At 41.6% G+C, this 19,444-nt stretch overlaps 1 protein-coding gene across 10 annotated transcripts in view; it reads right to left on the minus strand.

The window, feature by feature from the left end:
• Window positions 1-17,189, minus strand: part of herc1 (HECT and RLD domain containing E3 ubiquitin protein ligase family member 1) — a 99,245-nt gene extending 82,056 nt beyond the window's left edge. For all 10 annotated transcript variants that reach the window (XM_086024811.1, XM_086024814.1, XM_086024813.1 and 7 more), the window contains exons 1-7: window positions 16,947-17,189; window positions 6,842-7,818; window positions 5,951-6,046; window positions 4,820-5,014; window positions 3,471-3,782; window positions 1,415-1,511; window positions 116-259 (exon numbers count right to left, since the gene is read on the minus strand). In XM_086024811.1, the coding sequence (XP_085880937.1) occupies window positions 116-259; window positions 1,415-1,511; window positions 3,471-3,782; window positions 4,820-5,014; window positions 5,951-6,046; window positions 6,842-7,792 (1,795 nt within the window). In that variant the 5' untranslated portion in view covers window positions 7,793-7,818; window positions 16,947-17,189. The remainder of the gene's footprint in view (window positions 1-115; window positions 260-1,414; window positions 1,512-3,470; window positions 3,783-4,819; window positions 5,015-5,950; window positions 6,047-6,841; window positions 7,819-16,946) is intronic.
• Between the last annotated feature and the right edge of the window lie 2,255 nt (window positions 17,190-19,444).

The following is a 19,444-nucleotide window of genomic DNA, read 5'->3' on the forward strand; positions in this document are numbered from 1 at the left end:
TTAACAATTATTCACCTTATTATCATCTTGCGGTAGGTATAAGATTAATAATAAACATATGCCTACTCCAAAGTGATTGTTTACAGCAACCAATTGTGTAAAAGTGTTTACACACCATTGTCTCCTCCTCCAAAGGACCAAACAGTACGACCATCCTTTGACAGTGCAATAGTATGAGAGCTACCACATGAAACCTCGCCCACATTGCTGATGTCTTTGACCAAGGTGGGAATGTTTCGGCTGTTGCTGTCACCGTGACCTGCATTTAAAAAAACACACCATAACAGACTGTATATACAAGGAAAAACACCATTCTCAAGTTCAACCACAACGCTGCAAGAAAGACTTGACGTGACTTTACTTTGACTTCAACGTGTTGATTTAATAGCTTGTTTTTATATAGTGTGTACTTGTCCCTTCGTTGTTGTGCGTCAATGGGCTGAGGTGTATTGAACGGAATTTCATAATGCAAAGTACAACGACAAGGTCGTCGTCTTCTACTTCTTTACAGCTAGGCTGCTACTGATCATCAAACCAATAAACAATGCCGATTCAGGAGATGTAAAGTTGCATGTTATCAGAGCAATACAGCAGCTACTCCGTCGTTGACTGACTGGATAAAAGAATTAAAAAGTGATTCTGTATAAGTCACATGTTATTTCAACTGGTCAAATTTTGCGAATTTAAAGCTGAAACGGCTACTCCTGATGAACAAAGTGAGCTTACATTTTATTTGAAAACCACATTCTGCTTTCCCCAAAATATGTATAATGAAAACACTGCACTGTAGGGTGCTGCATTGGGAAACATGGTAGCAAAAACACAAATTTAAAATGGAATCGAACAGACTATAAAACAATATTCAAAAATTAGTCCCTTTGATCATATTTTATACTCACATGTTGGAGTTTTGGCAATAATTCAAATATAATTCAAAATTTCTCTATTGTATATGAAAATCTGCTCACTCAAGACTGTTTTTTTTTTACTCATCCATCCACGTTGCAATTGCGGCATTAGTTTTGAGTTGTAATGAATGTAAAATAAATACAAAAAGAAAATGCAGACCTCCACTTCTGCTTCAACTTTTTAAATGCTTTTGAAACACTAATAAAACCTATTCAAAGCAAATTGTCAAACATTAAGAGGAAAGTTATGCAAAGCTGTTAAAATCTAAACCTTAAAATGAAAAATAAAAGGTGACCGCATCATTACAAGTAGATACATTTAAAGCCTGACAATACCCAAGCACATTATAATTAAAAAAATAATTATGATCATCATGTTGCGTGTTACTGCCATTGTTATCGTGTGTGGTCTATTTGGGATGACTAGCACAGCAGTTGCTGGAACAGATAATTGGGCTCAGAATTGACCAACTTATCGTAATGTGTGTTTGAGATAAATGACTTACCCAGTCTTCCAAAATCACCTTCCCCCCATGTATACAGCTCTCCATCCTCACTGACTGCAGCACTGTGTCGGTAGCCAGCAGATACACATACCACCACCTGATATAAAAAACAAAAAGTTTCACATATAGTATCTTTATCAATGCTGGTCATTACACAAGTTGATTTCATTTTCTTTGTTTTATGTCATAGGGGCAATTCAGGGGCGTAGCCAGAAATGTTTCAGTTGGGTGACCAGTGTGACACAGCTCCTTAGTGAGGAGTGGCAATGAATAATGCATGCATGATTCTTTATCATACCATCCAGTCAGTGTTTCATGAAATAAAATTCATACAAATACCCGTCACATTCGTGATCAAGCAGAAGCAAGTCAAGTCCAAAGCAACATTTGGCTGAGTTTAATTTATTACAAAGTAGATTATGACATTTTCTTTACTTATAGTCTACTTCAATCTCATGCACTTATTCACCAGCTAATAGGCTACAGCTGATCAATTATCACCAATGGCCGACGCCAGTTGCATACTGCGATCAATGGCTAATTCATTCAAATCATCGTAAAAACACAAAGACACACAAAAAAAATCTTAATTCTACACAACTGAACCTTTTTTTTTTTTTAAACTTAGGCTCATTCATGTTTGCACTATGAGTGTGTGTAAGATTGGTATGTATGGACAATTACAAGCTTACGTTGAAATGACATCACAACAAGTCAAGATGGCGGTTAAGTCGGTGAAAACAAACTCTCCGCTCATTGAAAAGCATTGAACTTTGGCTTCTTGTCATTTGATTTGTGAGAATTATTTTGATTTCAAAATGTGATGAAATGTCATTTGACTACTATAACAATCTGCCTGCAGAGGCAAAAGTGAGACATTTATCACACTACTGAACGAGTCTTATCACTTCTGTCGACTGAAAATGACATCACAACTGCTCAGGGCTCAGATAACGACCAATCACGGCTGACCTGTTTTCTGAAGCTGAGCCGTGTTTGGTCATTACCATTTTCAGTCGACAGAAGTGACAAAATGGCCGCCCCGTGACATGGCTAAAAAGGGGCGGATTTTGCTGCTTAACTCACAAACGCAATATTAATCACAATACGGTCTTTCAACCTGCTGGGGATATTCTTGAAAAAAAGCTGTTTGGGTAAATTTCCCCTTTAAGAAGTGCTCAGCACAAAGCAGCGCGGTCTTGGTTAGCTTCCATTCCGAACAGTCCAGTTTCACTCTCTTCAAGCCTTTTACCCACTTTCTCCGACATTCACGGTTCACACAGTAATTGTGGCGTAACCTGTTTTAAGTGCATCACGTTTTATTGTGAAAAGCCTAACAAGAAGTGCCTATGTGGTAGCTTGTGAGACATGAAGAGAGACACATGAAGACATTCGAGTTGCTCTAAACATGTCGCTTGAATCCCTGCGACAGTAATATGGAATAATAATTTAGTTTCCACCATGTTATGGTTGGATAACGATCCAACCGCACAACAATTTCTAGGCATGATTTTTCTGCGAGCTTCATATACTGTCACAGGCAAAAGCAATGCAATACAGTGGGTTTTTTTTTCATTGACTAAGGCGCGTTGCATTGTGGTTATCACCAGAAATGCCGGTTATTTGGATTGTCCATATGTGCATTTTATTTCATAAAACCATGACTATATGCTATGATAATGACTTCTCAGTGATATTGTTTGCTTGCTATAGTGTGAAAGTAATGCTTTTGATTGATATTGACTGTAACAATCAAATGTTCTTTCCATAAGACTGATTCTTAAAAGTGTGCATTCAGATCAATTGTACATTTTTCAAAGAATACTGCATTTGTGTGAAAAAGTCAGAAAAATCACAAATGATCAACATTTACAAACGCAGCTAAAAGCATCATGTAATCTGAAGTTTTATGTAGCATCTACTATATTATGTAATCACATTTGCATCAGTACAAGAATCCAGGAACCGACCAAAGGAGGAAGGCAGGATGCGAATTCCAACATCTAATCTGATTAAATATGTCACTGAAATTGAAGTAAACTGGCTGAAGTCCTACCTTTCCTTGTAGCGGCCCTTGGATAAGTTTAGGGTATTTCTGTGTAGAGCTGTTCCCGTGACCCAGCTTGCCATAATCACCATCACCCCAGCTGAACACTTCACCTTCTGTAGTGAAGGCCAGTGTGTGGCCATCCGAGCCCTTAGACGAAGACACCTTCTTGATGGCACGGTGGGGTTCAAAGGTCAGCTTTTTCAGTGTGGACTGGTTATTGGAGTCCCCGAGGCCTAGGCGGCCATAGCTTCCCTTCCCACAAGCCCGCACTGAGCCATCAGAAGCGATTACGAAAGTGCAGTACTGGCCTGCTTCAATCTGTTAAAGTAAGGGAAATTTTGTTAATTAATTGAGCATGACAATGTATTTATCATGACTACAGAAGAACCCGTTTCAAACTGTAGGTAATCGGCGCTGTTTCCCTCATCTCCAAAAAATAATAACATGAAGGGTGGGAACTGGAGAATAAAAAAAAATGGGTTCTGCCTGTTTTGTGCATTGACAAACTTTTTACTTGATCCCAGGAAAATGTTTTTTTTAAGGCTAGAAAGGGTGGAATTGATTTAAGTGCCCGATTCTGATTTTGTGCCTATATCCTTTTTTTTTTTTTTTTTTTTAATGCGTCTTAAAGTGACCCATATCACCTATCACTGAGTTTATATTCATTGAATACATGACAGAACCACACATCAACATGCATATAAGTATCAGTGGTACCTTGAGTTGAGTGCCCCAAATTCTAAGTTATCGCTTGGTCAGGAAAAAAGTGGAGCAATTAAGGTGGAAGTGGAACCACTATGTTTCTGTTCATAAAATCTTGACATCCACAGGGAATTCTAAGTTATGTTTTCCCTCACACAGCCTAAATGTCACATTCCAAGTGTCACGTATTTTAGTTATGTTTGTTTTAAGTTGTAAATTTGTCCTATGTGCGGTTCTTAAAAAGTTAAAAGTGCAAGTGATTCTGCTGTTGGAAAGCCCTTAAGTGGTGGCATTCGTTGAGCTCTTGCTAGCGGGGCAGGGCGCTTGTCTTGTTTATATGAAATTGTTTATTCTCGAGAAATAAACTCTTAGCTTCACAGTACAGGTGGACAGAGTATCATTCCTATGACCACAGCACGGCCATCAGTCACTGCGTGCAACAGAGTGCGGCATTATAGCGAAGCAAGTTTTGGAACTTAACCCTGCTAAAGACAGACAAACAGCCCTCGCGACCACCAGAGCTGCAATGCGGGCGGGAGAACTACAGGAGAGCTACACGTGGCCATGGACTGTATTGAACTCAGCACCAGAATTGAGTGCAGAAGTCTAGGTACCACTGTACAAAGTGCACCAGAGCAGATATGTTGTCTTACCGTCTGTGCGTCAGCGAAGCTGGGGGCCAACTTGGGTTGCAGGATTTTCTCCTGTGTACCCTCCACTAATTGGTGGCTGCTGTTACTGCCCCACACATAAACCTCACAGGTTTCAGATACTACAGGAGCTTCACCTGTCTGGATGCTGTCTGGACTAACACAGGTGCGAGAGTAGTCGGAAGCCATTCGACATACCTGGAAGACAAACTTATAATTAGGTGAATGTCCTACATATAGATTTTCAGAGTAAATTGCATACTGATTTTGCTAAATTCTGCAAGAAGCAAGATGGATTCATGCAAACAGTATACATACATATATGCATTGTTCCATCACTTTCTATGGGTGATACATTCCCAACCCCCTGTAAAAAGTGAATTACCGCCAAGTAGAAGTTGAATTTTGGTGTGTGTGTGATTTAGGCCTTTATTAAGCCCTTACGAACCATCCAACAACGGTTCCCACCACCCTTCTAAATGCTTGTTACACTTAATAAATGTAACTTTTAACTAACATGCAAAATGAAGAATAAGTACCAAGCTGCTGTTTACAGGCTGCATTCATAAATTGTGAGTAGAGTGCGCTACATACATACATACATACATACATACATACATATACTGTATGTGTATATATACACAAATATCATATATATAAATAAAACTCCATTCACAAAGCTCAACTTTAAGGACCTTCAAATGTTCCAAAAGTATGTTATAGGACAGGGGTGTCCAGCTCCGGTCTTCAAGGGCCGCTTTCCTGCCAGTTTTCCAGCTCTCCTTGCTGCATCACACCTGATTTAAATCAGCAATCTCTGAAGAATCTTGATAACGATCATGATCTCTTGAATCAGGTGAGTTGCAGCAGGGATAGATGGAAAACAGGCAGGACACCGTCCCTTGAGGACCGAGTTTGGACACCCCTGTTATAGGACATGCAAAACATAAGGTATCAAAAGTATTGGTACTTCATCAACGTATCGATACTTGGTATCGGCATAAAATGTATCACGATACATTGCAATACGATATTTTTTCCCAGCCCTAATACATTCATACATACACATACACACACGCACCCACACACACACACACAGTGATGGTCAGATGAACTAGATGAACCACGTCTTACTTCTTCAAAAAGACAGAGTGCTGCCTCATACAATGAACAAAGCCCATCAGGGTTCCTTGTGGGTTCCCTCCATTGACTACGATCTGCTGAAGAGCCCTGAAAAGATCAAATTCACAGATCACAGGTTTTGATTGTATGAATCTTAGCATGCTAACAAACACAAGGCTATATTGCCCAGTTCTCATATGAGGAAATGAGGCAACACATGGTGGTCGCCAAATGCCGTACCTTAAAGGGGGAAGTTTTCAAATAAATAAAGTTTTCATATTTGTTAAAACAGTCATTATCTCTTGACAGTCTCTGGCTTGATCGTGTGCCTCAAATTTGACAAACCACTGCACCCGTGTGAAGTAAACAAATCAGAGACAGAAGGCTTGAATTATAAGGTTAGAGATGTCCAAATGAATTGATGGATTGACAACTAATCAATTATCAGATTAATCCACAAACTACTTAAATTGTCCAAATCCTGATTTCAGCCTCTCAAGAGTAATTGTTCTGACTTCCGCAGTACTTCCTGAAATCAGACTAATTATCATTTGTGTTTCATCACAATAGGTTATTGGTTTAAAGTGTTATTTTTGTGAGGCATTAGAGGTTATGACTGCAGTGTGCAACAAATGACTGCCATCAATTTCTGTCTCTGATTGGTTGTTTTTCATTGGGGGCAGTGATTTCCTGCCTTACAAATGCCAGGCACAAGATGCAACAGAAACAGCAGATTTTTTTTCACAGGTCACATTTATCAAGTACTACTGTCAAGTCCTAATGATTTTATGCCAACAACTATTTTATTTTTTATTGCAAACTTCCCAAATTATTGTTCAACAGTAGAGAATTTACAACACACTAAAGTGACAAAACATTTGCTTTACCTGTTGATTTACTTACCAATGAACGTCTCATCTGCATTAGGATGTTCATGAAACAATCGTAGCCAATGAGACCCTCTTGGCTTTGTAGCACCTTACTCTGTTCCATAGTACTAACCACAGCTGACGCTGCCAGTGCCATCTCAATCCATTCGAGCAAGTAGCGAAGGGAACCCCTTTGGGAGGCGAGTCCTAGCAGTAACTCCGAGGCTAGCCTTCGACCTAAAATATCTGCCCCAGAGTTTGGCATCGTAACTCCCTTCAGAAAAGTTGTGACCTGGGCCAGACAGTCCAGGCCCATTGGCGGGATCTTACTCTCATTGGCCAGAGAAAGGGGCGGCAGGGAACTAACTACATCAATGGCCGTGCGAATGACATCATTACACAGGTTTAAGTTGCCGCCAGATCCCCCGCACGGGCTTGGTGGAGGGGGCATCATCCAGCTCTGTCGCAGCAGCGCAAACAGAAGGCTGAGGCCTGTGCGAACACCCATCTCAATGAGTGCATCGGTGCTCGAGCGGGGCCGCTCACTGACACAGTGCAGATCACTGGAGCCTGAGTTGTTCTCTGGAGAGTGCTGCTGCTGCTTGACCTTTCCCTTGTCATGATACTTGTTGGAAAGTGCATAGAATATACGTTGAAGAACCAAAACACGTTTGCGCAGGGCAGCAGCAAAGGGAGAGTCTGAGCAGACCATCTTGGCCAAAGCCAATTGGCTGCCCAGGAGAGCATCCAAGTAGTGCTCCTGTTCATCACTGGAGAGGGACTCGCGCTCAAAGTCTGGCAATTGGGGACCCTTTAGACATAGCACCTGCTGGGGTAGCAGCACGACCTCTTTGTTGGCCAAGAGCTTCGAGTACAGGACAGAAACACCCTCTCGGGTGGCTATCGACTCGCTGTCCTCTGTGATCCAAGAGCTGTTTAGGTGCTCCAACCATTTGAGTTTTACTGGCGGGATCATTAACGCCATGGCATGTCACTCTGGAGCCATCAGTCCTGGAAATATGAATAACACATAATGCAATAGGTTAGTGTTGAGTGTAAATCAGCCTATCACTATAACATACAACGGACTTAAGGCAAAGTGTGACCGTGACAGGGGACTTCAGTGGAAATTGTTCCCACAACAGTTTAGAATCTACATTTATGTATTTATAACAAAAAATGTTTCACAAACACCGATACACAAGACCGTAAAACCGCAGTTAGTGACATCAGCAACAACAACTCCAGAGGTCAGGATCGAAGGTATCACACACTACTGTTTGCAGAAGATATAAACCATTCACCAACCCACACATACAAGCTCATAAATCATCTGTGGATGTAATGTCATGGCTCGGGCTTGCATGGCTTCTTCTGGGATGGGCTCACTAATCTTCACTGATTAACAACACGATGGTGCAGCAAAATGATCTTGGAAGTCAACCTGAAGCTCTTACAGCAGGTCACTTAGATGACAGAAATGCACATGCAAACTGATTGGGAGAGCCTTAATCATGTAACAACGCAATTACCTAATACACACTGTCAAAATAAGAAAGTGGTTCATCGGGGACAAAGTAATGGAAGGCTTTTGAGTAAGGAAGTCAATCTTCATACTTTGACCTCATAGACAAACGCATGCATTTTTTTTGTTCAACAACAGACTGAGGAGAGGAAGCCCCCAAAATGAACAAGAATTGAAGGAGGCTATGGTAAAATTAATTAATTAATTTATTCATTTAAAAAACATCACAAAGGAAGAATGCAAAAGTTCGGTAATGTCAACAAAGGGTCAGCAGCTTGATGCAAGCGGTGGATATACAACAAAATATTAAGTCCTCAACACTAAGTATATTTGTTCCAATACTTTTGCTTACCGAAACTGTTTTTGTTTCATGACAAATAATGCTTTCATATAATAATGCTTTCAAGTTGTGTATCAGGTCTAAATGCAGCGTTTCCCCCAGTGCTTTCTAAATCTATAGTGGGCCGCCATGTTTTTCTTGCTCCCCTATCAGGCTACACCAGGGCTCTGTGGTGCGCCCAACTTGGGTGCGCAGGCGTCCAAATTTCACTGTGGCAACTGAAAAGAATTATAGGTTGGACATGTACAACCAGCCAAAGTCTCCTCGACATTAAAAACTATATGTATTATAAATATTCAAGCTTGGAGTAAAAAAAATTCACGAGGGCACGCTGGCTAGGTTTTATTAACTTTCATGCGAGCCACAGCCGAGGCTGATTCGGCTGTCACTCGGCCCGACGGTCGTGGCCCCGCCTCTGGGGGAGCGGCTTCAGGCAGCGGCTGGAGCCTTTGAACGAACGAACCGTGAATTTTCCTTTATAACTGGACATTTACCTTCGCTGCTGGATACTACAATCGTGTGGACTTAATCGATTGCTGTCGGGTCTGGCAGGCGGCGTAGTAGGCGAAGGCAACGTAAACAAAAGCAGCGCAAGACTAGGCAAAGGTAAATGTTAACCTCTCAAAGTCCCTTGCCAAGCCGTTCTACCTCCGACGCCAGATCCATAAGACACATAACCGCTGATCTGGAAGGAACAAACACTAGTTCGGGATTGTTGCATTTTATTAATCACCGAAACCTGGCTACACACTCAGATTCCCCATGCACGCTTCAGTGCAACTGTACTTAAAAGTAACCACAACACAAAGTGAAGTTTCATTGCCAGATTATGATGTCCAATAAAGTGGAGACTACAACTCACGACAACTTTATTGCGTCCTCAGAGAGGAAAAGTGGTTCAGAATATGGATGGGTGCTTATTAAATGCTATGTAACTGCATTGTGTCGTAACCGTGATAATAGTAATTAATACAAGTTGGAATGCAAACGGCCATGGCTCATTGAACTTCAGCTATGGAAAGTGATATTTCTAATCAATTGTTTTTATTTTGGTCCTTGAAAATGTCTTTGCATGAATATGACCATTACCACCAAAATGTAGTGTTGTCAAAAGTATAGATACTTTGAAAATTATTGACACTTAAAGCCAAATAAGATACTAATATGTCATGGTATCAATACTACTGTGCGCGAGCCCGCAGCGCTCACCGTGCGCCCTCTGCAAGCAGCGCAGCCTACCCGGCAGACACCCTACGGCATTGGTGAGAGTAGGGCTGCCAAGATTAGTCAACTAATCACAACGACGACAACGAATCGTTGTCAATTAATTTTAATGTGGACATGTCGTTTATTTATATTAGGGCTGTCAAAATTAAAGCATTAACTATGGAGATTAATTTAAATTTTATTGCGCATTAAAACAAATTAACTCAGTTTTAATTTACTTCCTGTGGGAGCTTCCCTCTGCTCAGTTTGCAGCCAAACTTAGAGGAGAGTCACCGTCACAAAGACGGGTTTTATGTAGTTTTACTTTAAAAAGTTGCTCGATGAATCATTGGAGAAATCCAAAGTAATTTGCAGACTTTGCAAAGCCAAATTCAAATACCATATTAGTTGTACGTCTTTGGTGTATCGATCAACAGTTGCATTTTACAGGAAAAGAATCATATTCAGGTATCAAAAAAAGCTATTAGAACAGTCTTTGAATCAATATAATTTTACTCAAGTAAATATGGTTCCAAGCCATGTCAACAACTGTAGTTGAAAAATATGATTAATCGTGATCAATTAGGTAAAATTTAATTATGGAAACATTTGCGATTAATTCGTTTTAAAAATGTAATCGTTTAACAGGACTAATTTATATATTTAATTATTTGCCTCTCTGTGTCTCTCAAAAAGGCCTCATCTCCCACTGGCTGTATGTCTCTGTCTGCAACGCACATGCGCAGTAGTGGTAATCCGGGTCATCCGTGATGTAAAACAGAAGTATTGTTGGAAATCAGCGTCATGGCTAAACAGTTGACATATTGGAGCATCTCCTGTGGATTATGGAGGCATTCATCTGTGAACTCACGTTTATTAAAAACCAAAACAGCTTTTGTATACCCGCGGTTGGCATTAAACAGCAAGAGCACATGTGCTGCCTCATTGTCACCCGCGACCACACACCGATTATTGCGTTTATGAAGTTGCACATTTCAGCACTCAAAGTAACAAAATGACCTATTTGGCAACACCAAACAATAAAAACATAACCTACCTAGGCCGTTAGAACATATTAATTTACAGTGCTAAAAAAATATGTTCTTCCTAATAATAAGCTTGTTTTTTTTCCATTCCAGGTGCATACCAATTTTTGAATGTGTAGATCAAATTATGCATATTAGAGAACCAAAACAAAAACATTTTGGATTAAGATAAAACAACATTTAAAATCAATTCAAGTGTAGTTTTTTTAATTCCTTCAGTTTTCTTTACCACAGTGCATTTTCCTAATTTAGAATGAATGAATGAATAGTTTATTTTCGGTTGTATACATAATAAAGAAAAGAAAATACACAAATCATTTCAAACATCAATTAACCGAAAAAAAGGAATAGGCTGAAGCACCAGGCTTAATATTGGCTATCCTATACTGTCTCATGAATTACAAAGAATTTCAATAGAACAAAAGAAATAAATACTATGCACTCACATTTTAATCTCTTTTAAGTGGAATATGTTTACAAGTATTCTGTCTCATGAATTACAAAGAATTTCAATAGAACAAAAGAAATAAATACTATGCACTCACATTTTAATCTCTTTTAAGTGGAATATGTTTACAAGTATTTATTTTAGTATTCATAGGTGGTTTCAGAGTATTAGTGGAACTCAGTATAGTGTATAGTTTTATAGTGTACAGTAAAAAAAAATTGAAGACCACAATATAGTCTTCGATTTCCATTGCTCCATCAATTATAAACAACTCAGCTGGTACAAGCTGCAAAGTTTAATTCAAGTTGAACGTACTATCATCTTAATTGTCTTTATTATTCATTTGTACATACAGTACATACCTGCAGGAATTGAAGCTGTAAACTACCAATGGTCATACAGTATAAGAGCAGCTGCTTGCTGGCGCAATTATGCCGTGATTTACATATGACATATGATCCGATAAATTGACTAATCGCGACTACTGTTGGTGATTAGTCGACTAGCAAAATAATCGTTTGTGGCAGCCCTGCAGGAAAGCCCTCACAGGGACCCTGCTTCCAGTTCCACGTTTTACTGCTGCTAAGTACGGCCAGTGCGGTGGCGGTAGGAGGGCCAACCAACCAGCCAGTCTTGTTCGTGTTAATAAAAATATTTTCGTCTTTTTAAAGTATTTCAGTTTTTTATCTCCACGGTATCAAAATGGTATTGAGTATTGTGTATCTTCCTCGATATCAAGTTTGAAATTTTAGTATCGTGACAAGTGACAACACTACTAAAATGGGGTCCCGCATTTATTTTAAAATGTGTGTGTCCGCATTTATGTGTGCAACTTGCATTATTGAAAGGTCACTGCTGAGTAAATAATTTGGTCTTCTTTGAAGCTAAATATTAAACACTCCTGCATGTAGTCTTGTTGTAATGTTCCTAACAGAATTTTAAAAATAGGGAAATTAAGATAAATTGTTCAGGAAGCAAGGAAAGAAAAGACATAATTTTACTCTGCCACTACAGATAAGGTATGTGTGTTGTGTTAATATGTCAAATGCTGTGGTCAAAAAACACATATATACACATATCAACGCCTGAGTTTTTTTTAATTTAATTAAATTTTTAATTAATTATCAAAGATATTTGATTGTTCTTTATTTCAATGCAAATAAAAGACGTAAATTTACACTCCGCTCTGATATTTACATTTTTATGTCAAACCCAAATGTGTTAGGTGATTGCAACAATAAAGACATTTGCTTCACTTTTCTTATGCTCCTGGAGGGGAGTGCATGGACTCGTACTATACTAGCACGGCTCGAGCATATTCACTATTATGGTTTTCATGAGGGAAGGCACTCAATTCAATTTTGCATGCGTGTGTATGATGCACGACATGTGCAAAAGCAGACTACCTTTAGGCACTCAATTGCTTGTAATCCAGTTGTAGCAAGCTACCAATTGATAGTATTTATAATATATCATAACTTTGGGAACTATGTAGTTCTTCATTCACCTGACTTCTGCACAAGGAGCACAAGTTCAGTTTCCACTTTGACAGAGTGAATGCAAGTGGGAATTGTAGTGCGCCAAGACACACTAAAGTCCACACACCCTTGTGTAAAAAAAAAAAAAAAAAGACCAAGACAAATCATGTCAACCCTACAAAGTAGCCGGGTTTGCATGGAGCCATGTATTCCGATTAGAAAGGATCCGAATGACCAGTCGGAATGAAAATGCTCCATATAAACACCTCGATCAGAATAAAAAGGCCAAATCCGAATATAATTTATTTCTGATTCACAGGGGGGGTATATTCCTTTTGTCAATCCGAACGTGCATCATGTAAACAGTTCAATTGGAAAGGCCATGCTGATGCTGTGTCCGGTCTGTGCATGCTCTGTCTTGACATAAATGCGTAGTGACGTCATTGTACTGTATATGCACTTTAAGATGGGAGCGTCTTACCAGAGCTCGTCTGTGACGGGAGAACTTGTTTCAAAGTACTGGTAACTTGTCTTTATTAGGATGCTGCTCTAATAAAAGTGTTAAAACAATCGCGAATACTGTGCTAAAGAGATGAATGAACTCCATCTTGATAGATCACATGATAACACGGCTGTAATATGGCTGATCTGATCAAAAGGGTGGAGCAAGTAAATGGCCAATCGGAATAGATCATGTCACATGTAAACAGGTGACCAGAAAGCTTCAATCGGAATGATTTCTTACGTATGACAAAAAAAGTCTCCATGTAAACCCGGCTATTGATGCAACATGAATAGAGTGAGTTTACTCGAGTTGGTTTGCAAGCCAGAGAAGAGAAGAACCACATTACTTCAATTGTGTTAACATTTGCTTGACCACATCTCTATATTGTGATCATCTTACAACAAGAACATGCAAGATGAAGTGAAATGTACATGTAATGTTAAGAGGTTAAGTATTTTCATACACAGTCTAGGTTCACACTCCATGTCTAAATTCTCAGTTCAAATGTTTTGGTAAAATCTGTTTTTTTTGTGTGTGCGTAAGCATTCACATTACCAGAGACGGGCATTCCATCCCAGGGACAGAACGGTCCGTCCGTCCTGGACGGATCTCCATTTTACGAACGGACGGACAAAGGACAAGAAGTCTTTTAAAAAGGACGGACGAAGCATGGGCGAAAGTGGGTTTTTCATCTGTGTCTCTGTTCGTCCCTAACCGGGTCAAGTGTTGTGTTGGGTTCCTTTAAAAAAAAAAAAAAAGACCACTGTTCTCTTCTGCGATGCCACCTTTACCTGCCTACACAGTGCACAACACTTTTCATGTTCCCAGCAACAAACCTGTAACATTGCACAGGTATAGTCTGCCCTCTAGTGGGTCAACACATCTAACACCATGGACAAGCCCACAAGCAGGACGCCACAGACAATTGAAACATGCCCTGCTTGTCTTGTGTGTGTAATCCAGGAAAAGGTATGTATTGGGCATAGGAAAAGGGTGGATAGCAATTTTGTTTTGTTTACTACCTGTTAATATTTAAATACCTATCCCTTTGGATGCGAAGTATGTCCTTATCTGGAACATCACTTGAGCGCAAAATCTCTGCCAGTGCCGCCACGACCCGGAAGTGGAAGTTTTTCGTTTCCTTCTAAAATAACCTTGCGTTATTTTGCAATAATTATTTTATTGTGAAATAACGCAATAAAACTGAAAACCTATTGCATTAAAACAGGTTTTGCAATAAAACGCAATAGTATCGAATTATAAAGCAATATTAAATATTCTCGTGATGTCCCTAGGCGGGCTCCATCCAGTGACCGACTTGGATGTGTTGGCAGCTAAATGCTATCTTGGTTAAACAGTTGTAAACTATTGAATCCACTCACAAGATACTCCGAGTCAGTAAGTGGATGTGAATAGCAAATTAGGCAGCTGATGCGCTTTAAATAATGCTTATGAATCAAGAAACCTATACCATTAGCATCTCTCCTATGGTGTGCATGGACGCTTTTTTTGTGTATGTGTGTGGCTGGGGGGCGGACTGACAAAATGTAAGGACGGAAGTGCTTTAAAAGGATGAGGGCAGACGGGGTCGGAGAACAATTATTTTTTGGAATAAGGTCAGAGTGACAAAGATGGAAGGGTGGCCAGGTCGCGGACGGACGGGCAAAATAGGGTAAAGTGCCCATCTCTGCGGATTACATTACAAACGCGACCTTCAGTCTGTCTCGTCTGCCCCTAACGTGACCCGCATGTGCAGAAGAAGAGACGTCACTCACAATGTCGTGTTTACGGAAGTAAATGCAGTCCAGCGTGTTGGGGCATTTCTACAGTGGTGCGATTCGGTAGGAGGTAGAAATAAATACAGTATTTGGGGGTAATTATGGGGAGCGAGGCTTTTCTATCTCCTTGCATGGAGACATTACTAACGATGACGTCACGTCATAACCATGCGAAAAAAATGAACCAATCTTTATGGGTGAATTACTACTATCACCATAAATGTCCACTTTATGTTTCAAGCGGGATTAAATTAAAGTCAAACATAAAGTCAATACTGTTACTCAAAACAACTTTGCAGATTCGATTTCCCAGCTCCCAGCAGTCTTCCTCCGCCCACGCGGAGCGCATTTTGGGCTCCGGATGACATCAATGTCAGATATATGCGACCTGGCAGTACAGACTGCGGTCACATGGCAAAAACCCCAATATGTATCCGATCTAGAACCACATATGAAAGTGGCCCAGGTCGCATTAAAAAAAATCGGAATCGAGCAGTTCAGACTGTCATAAAAAAAAATTAAAATCAGATGCAGGTCACAAAAAAGCAAAAAAATCTGAACTGGGTCGCGCATTTGCCTGCAGTGAGAAGCTAGCCTTAGACCACATTGACTTCCGTAAACACTATGTCATGAGTGACATCGTCTCTTGTTCTGCGCATGCGGGTCACTTTGGGGATGCACATGCTCACACAACAGACAGACCGAGGTCGCATTTATAATGTACCTAATGTGAAGGCGGAAACAAAAAAAAAATTGTTTTTTTCACCCAAAAATACGAATTGAGCATTTAGACCTGCAGTGTGAACCTAGCCTAAGTGTAGCACAGATAAATACAATTCACAACAGCACAACCTTGTACAGAAAATGATACACACTTCAGTCCACAGCAAACAACTGTAAATATGATCAGCCTTGCATTCTTTACATTTTACTTCTCAATTCTTAAGGTATTATTTTAGGCTCAGATGAAGCCTGGACACACGGGTGCTAAAGAGAGCAATACAATAGACTTAATATTTACCTTTTGGGAATATACGTACTCAAAATACTGTGAAGGTAAATTGAGTGGCTTTGAGAGACTCCTTGTGATGACACACTGATAAGGTTACATAAAATGAACCCACAGCTTTGCAGCAGTTTAGAGGTTTTGGGTGATAGAGTATGCCGGTATTTATATAAGCGGTTAGCCCTCAGCAAGCCAATGGGTCAACTTAACAGTAGCAAGGGGGCCATGCTGCTGCTAGCACTAAATTTGGTTCAATTGTTGTAAATTCCTGTGCAACGTTATTTAAAGACGCCACCCTCCAGCTAGTGCTACCCAAAAACAGTGGTTTTCACAAATGCTTGCTGACTTGTTTGTTGTATTATACTCGGCAGGGGATTGTTTATGACAAACAGCTTCATAAACCACGGACAGCATAGACACAGGACACGTAGCTACTACCAACACATGGATGTCATTACGCGAGGAATGTCAACTCGCTACTTATTACGACAATATGACCGAGGAAGACGACTGTCAACGAAATGCCAATGTTTACGTAAGCTAACATATGCTAGGTTTCCTTACGTCACTGAGCTAGCATGGCAAAACGCCCCAGCGATCAGAAAGGTAGCCACCACCCTTATGTGCAGGTATGACGAGGGGCTCGTAAATAACAAGTTGTGCATTGTGTTAGGATACATAAACAACAGCCCATGTCAGTAATAATTGATCGAGCCTACAACCACATTAGTTGTGCTTTCTGCGGTCTCATAGCAGGTTAGCTTGCTGGCTACGCTTTATAGTTAGCAGGTATAAATGCTCTCTTACCATCAACAACTGTCAAAGGCCTCCTCTATTGTTGGGTTTACAAGAGAATGTGAAACGGCTTCATCGTGTCAACATGAAGAGTTGAGGCAATGTCCGCAGGATTTAAAAACGCATCTGAGCACACAGACAGGGCCGTGCATGGATATCCATGCCTTGTAACCGCCTCTTCCGTCCCTTCTACTGCATTGAGTGCGTGGAGTAGTCGACCGCTCAGCCCCTCACCGAGCCCCAACCCAGCACTGTGACGTGGACGCGTGCGACCACGACTCCCCATCTCACCCTGCCTAGATCTACCAATTTGGCCTGGGGCTGGGTGATTGATGACTCTCCAACATGCCCGTGTGCTAGGGATGAATCATGACATTCATTCATAAAAGAGGATTTTAAGACTATGTGGTCAATGTTTCTTTAAGAATAAAATACACTGACTGCGCACCATCATAAAATACTAGCAACAGTAAGCATATCACTACATACACTACAAATTGTAGTATAGTATGGACTATATGCACGGAGATTGGCTGGCAACCAATTGGTGTCCCCCGCCTACTGCCCAAAGACAGCTGGGATAGGCTCCAGCACGCCCCGCGATCCTTGTGAGGATAAGCAGTATCGGTAATGGATGGATATATGTACGGAGTGGGTGTGACGCACTATTTCCGGTAAAATCTCATAGGGCAATGAACCTTCCGGTCATACCGAGCGTCAATTGTTTTGAAGCAGTTTTACTTCACAGAATTTCTATCAATTGTCAACGTTTTGGGGTATTATTAGGGATTATTTTTATGTGTGTGGATGCGCGTATTCATGAAAAGGTGGTAAGAGGAGACAGTACATCGAGCTATCACTGCTGTGTGACTACCCAGATACAGGGAGTCCTCATTTTACGAACGAATTCCGTTCCTACACTGGCGATGTAACCTGAATTACGGCGTATGTCAGATTTCACCGTTAAAGTCGAAGTTTACGTCAAAATACTTGGTATAAAAAACGAAAATACATTAAAACAAAAACATAAGATGCTGTTCTTAGCATTACTGCTGAGAAGTGAATGGAGAAGGACGAGATGAGGGCGAAAAAGGCAAAGATACTGCCGGCGCACACAGACACGATCGAGACACAACCGCAAAGGAATACTGGTCTTTGTAGTCCAGAAAGCGCTTGTATGCGGGAGTGCGGTAATTGGCGCGCAACCACCGCAAATACCTAAGCAGAGGTAAACAAGCTCAAGGATGCAGCACAAACGCACACTTTTGGAGCGAGGAGGAAACCGGCTGCTTCATTCATGTGGTGAGTGACATGAACAGGAGGGCTTTTGCGTCAGGCAACATAGAGGAGCGGAAGACTGTGCAGCGCCAGCTGAGGAGGAGGATCAGAGAGGGGAAAAGGTCCTACAGGAAGAGGATGGAGGAGCAGCTGCTGCAGAATAACGCCAGGGGAGTCTGGAGGGGCCTGAAGACCATCTCAGGCCACGGACAACCCAAGACCCGGACTGGGGGGGACCTCCAGTGGGCAAATGAGCTCAACCTCGTTTTCAATAGGTTCGATCAGATGCCTGCCTCCACTCAGTCTCTCCTGCTGCAGCCTACACCTACTCCTCCTGCTGGGCGTGTCACCCCCTCCCCCCTTTTCTCCACAGTCTCCAGCTCCCAGCTACACCAGATAGCCACCACTCCCTCCTGCCCAGCCTTGGCCTTCACAACATCTCAGGTGAGGAACCAGCTGAAGAAGATGAAGGCGAGGAAGGCAGCGGGTCCGGATGGCATCAGCCCCCAGCTCCTCAAATCCTGCGCAGACCAGCTGTGTGCAATTGTCCAGCACATGTTCAACCTGAGCCTGAAGCTGGGCAGGGTCCCCCAGCTATGGAAAACATCCTGCCTGGTCCCGGTGCCAAAGACCCCCCACCCGAAGGAGCTCAACAGCTTCAGACCAGTGACGCTGACGTCTCACCTGATGAGGACCCTGGAGAGACTGGTCCTTGTCCACCTGCGCCCCCTGGTGAGCTCCTCAATGGACCCACTCCAGTTCGCATATCAGCCTGGCATCAGTGTGGATGATGCCATCATCTACCTCCTCCACACTTCACTCTCCCACCTGGAGAAGGCGGGGAGCACTGTGAGGATCATGTTCTTTGATTTCTCCAGTGCTTTCAACACCATCCAGCCCACCCTACTGGGACACAAGCTGGAGCAGGCGGGGGTGGCGCACCACCTCACCACATGGATCCAGGACTACCTCACAAACCGGCCACAGTATGTGAGGACATAGGACTGTGTGTCTGACGTGCTCCTCTGTAGCACGGGGGCCCCACAGGGAACTGTCTTGGCTCCCTTCCTGTTCACCCTCTACACCTCGGACTTCAACTACAACACCCCTACCTGTCACCTGCAGAAGTTCTCTGACGACTCTGCGATTGTCGGCCTCATCACAGGCGGAGATGATCGGGAGTACAGAGAACTTACTCAGGGTTTTGTGGACTGGTGCCAGCAGAACCGCCT

The sequence above is a fragment of the Filicampus tigris genome, chromosome 3 (assembly GCF_054856515.1).
Source record: "Filicampus tigris isolate MCC_2025a chromosome 3, RoL_Ftig_1.0, whole genome shotgun sequence".
NCBI classification, from domain to species: Eukaryota; Metazoa; Chordata; class Actinopteri; order Syngnathiformes; family Syngnathidae; genus Filicampus; species Filicampus tigris.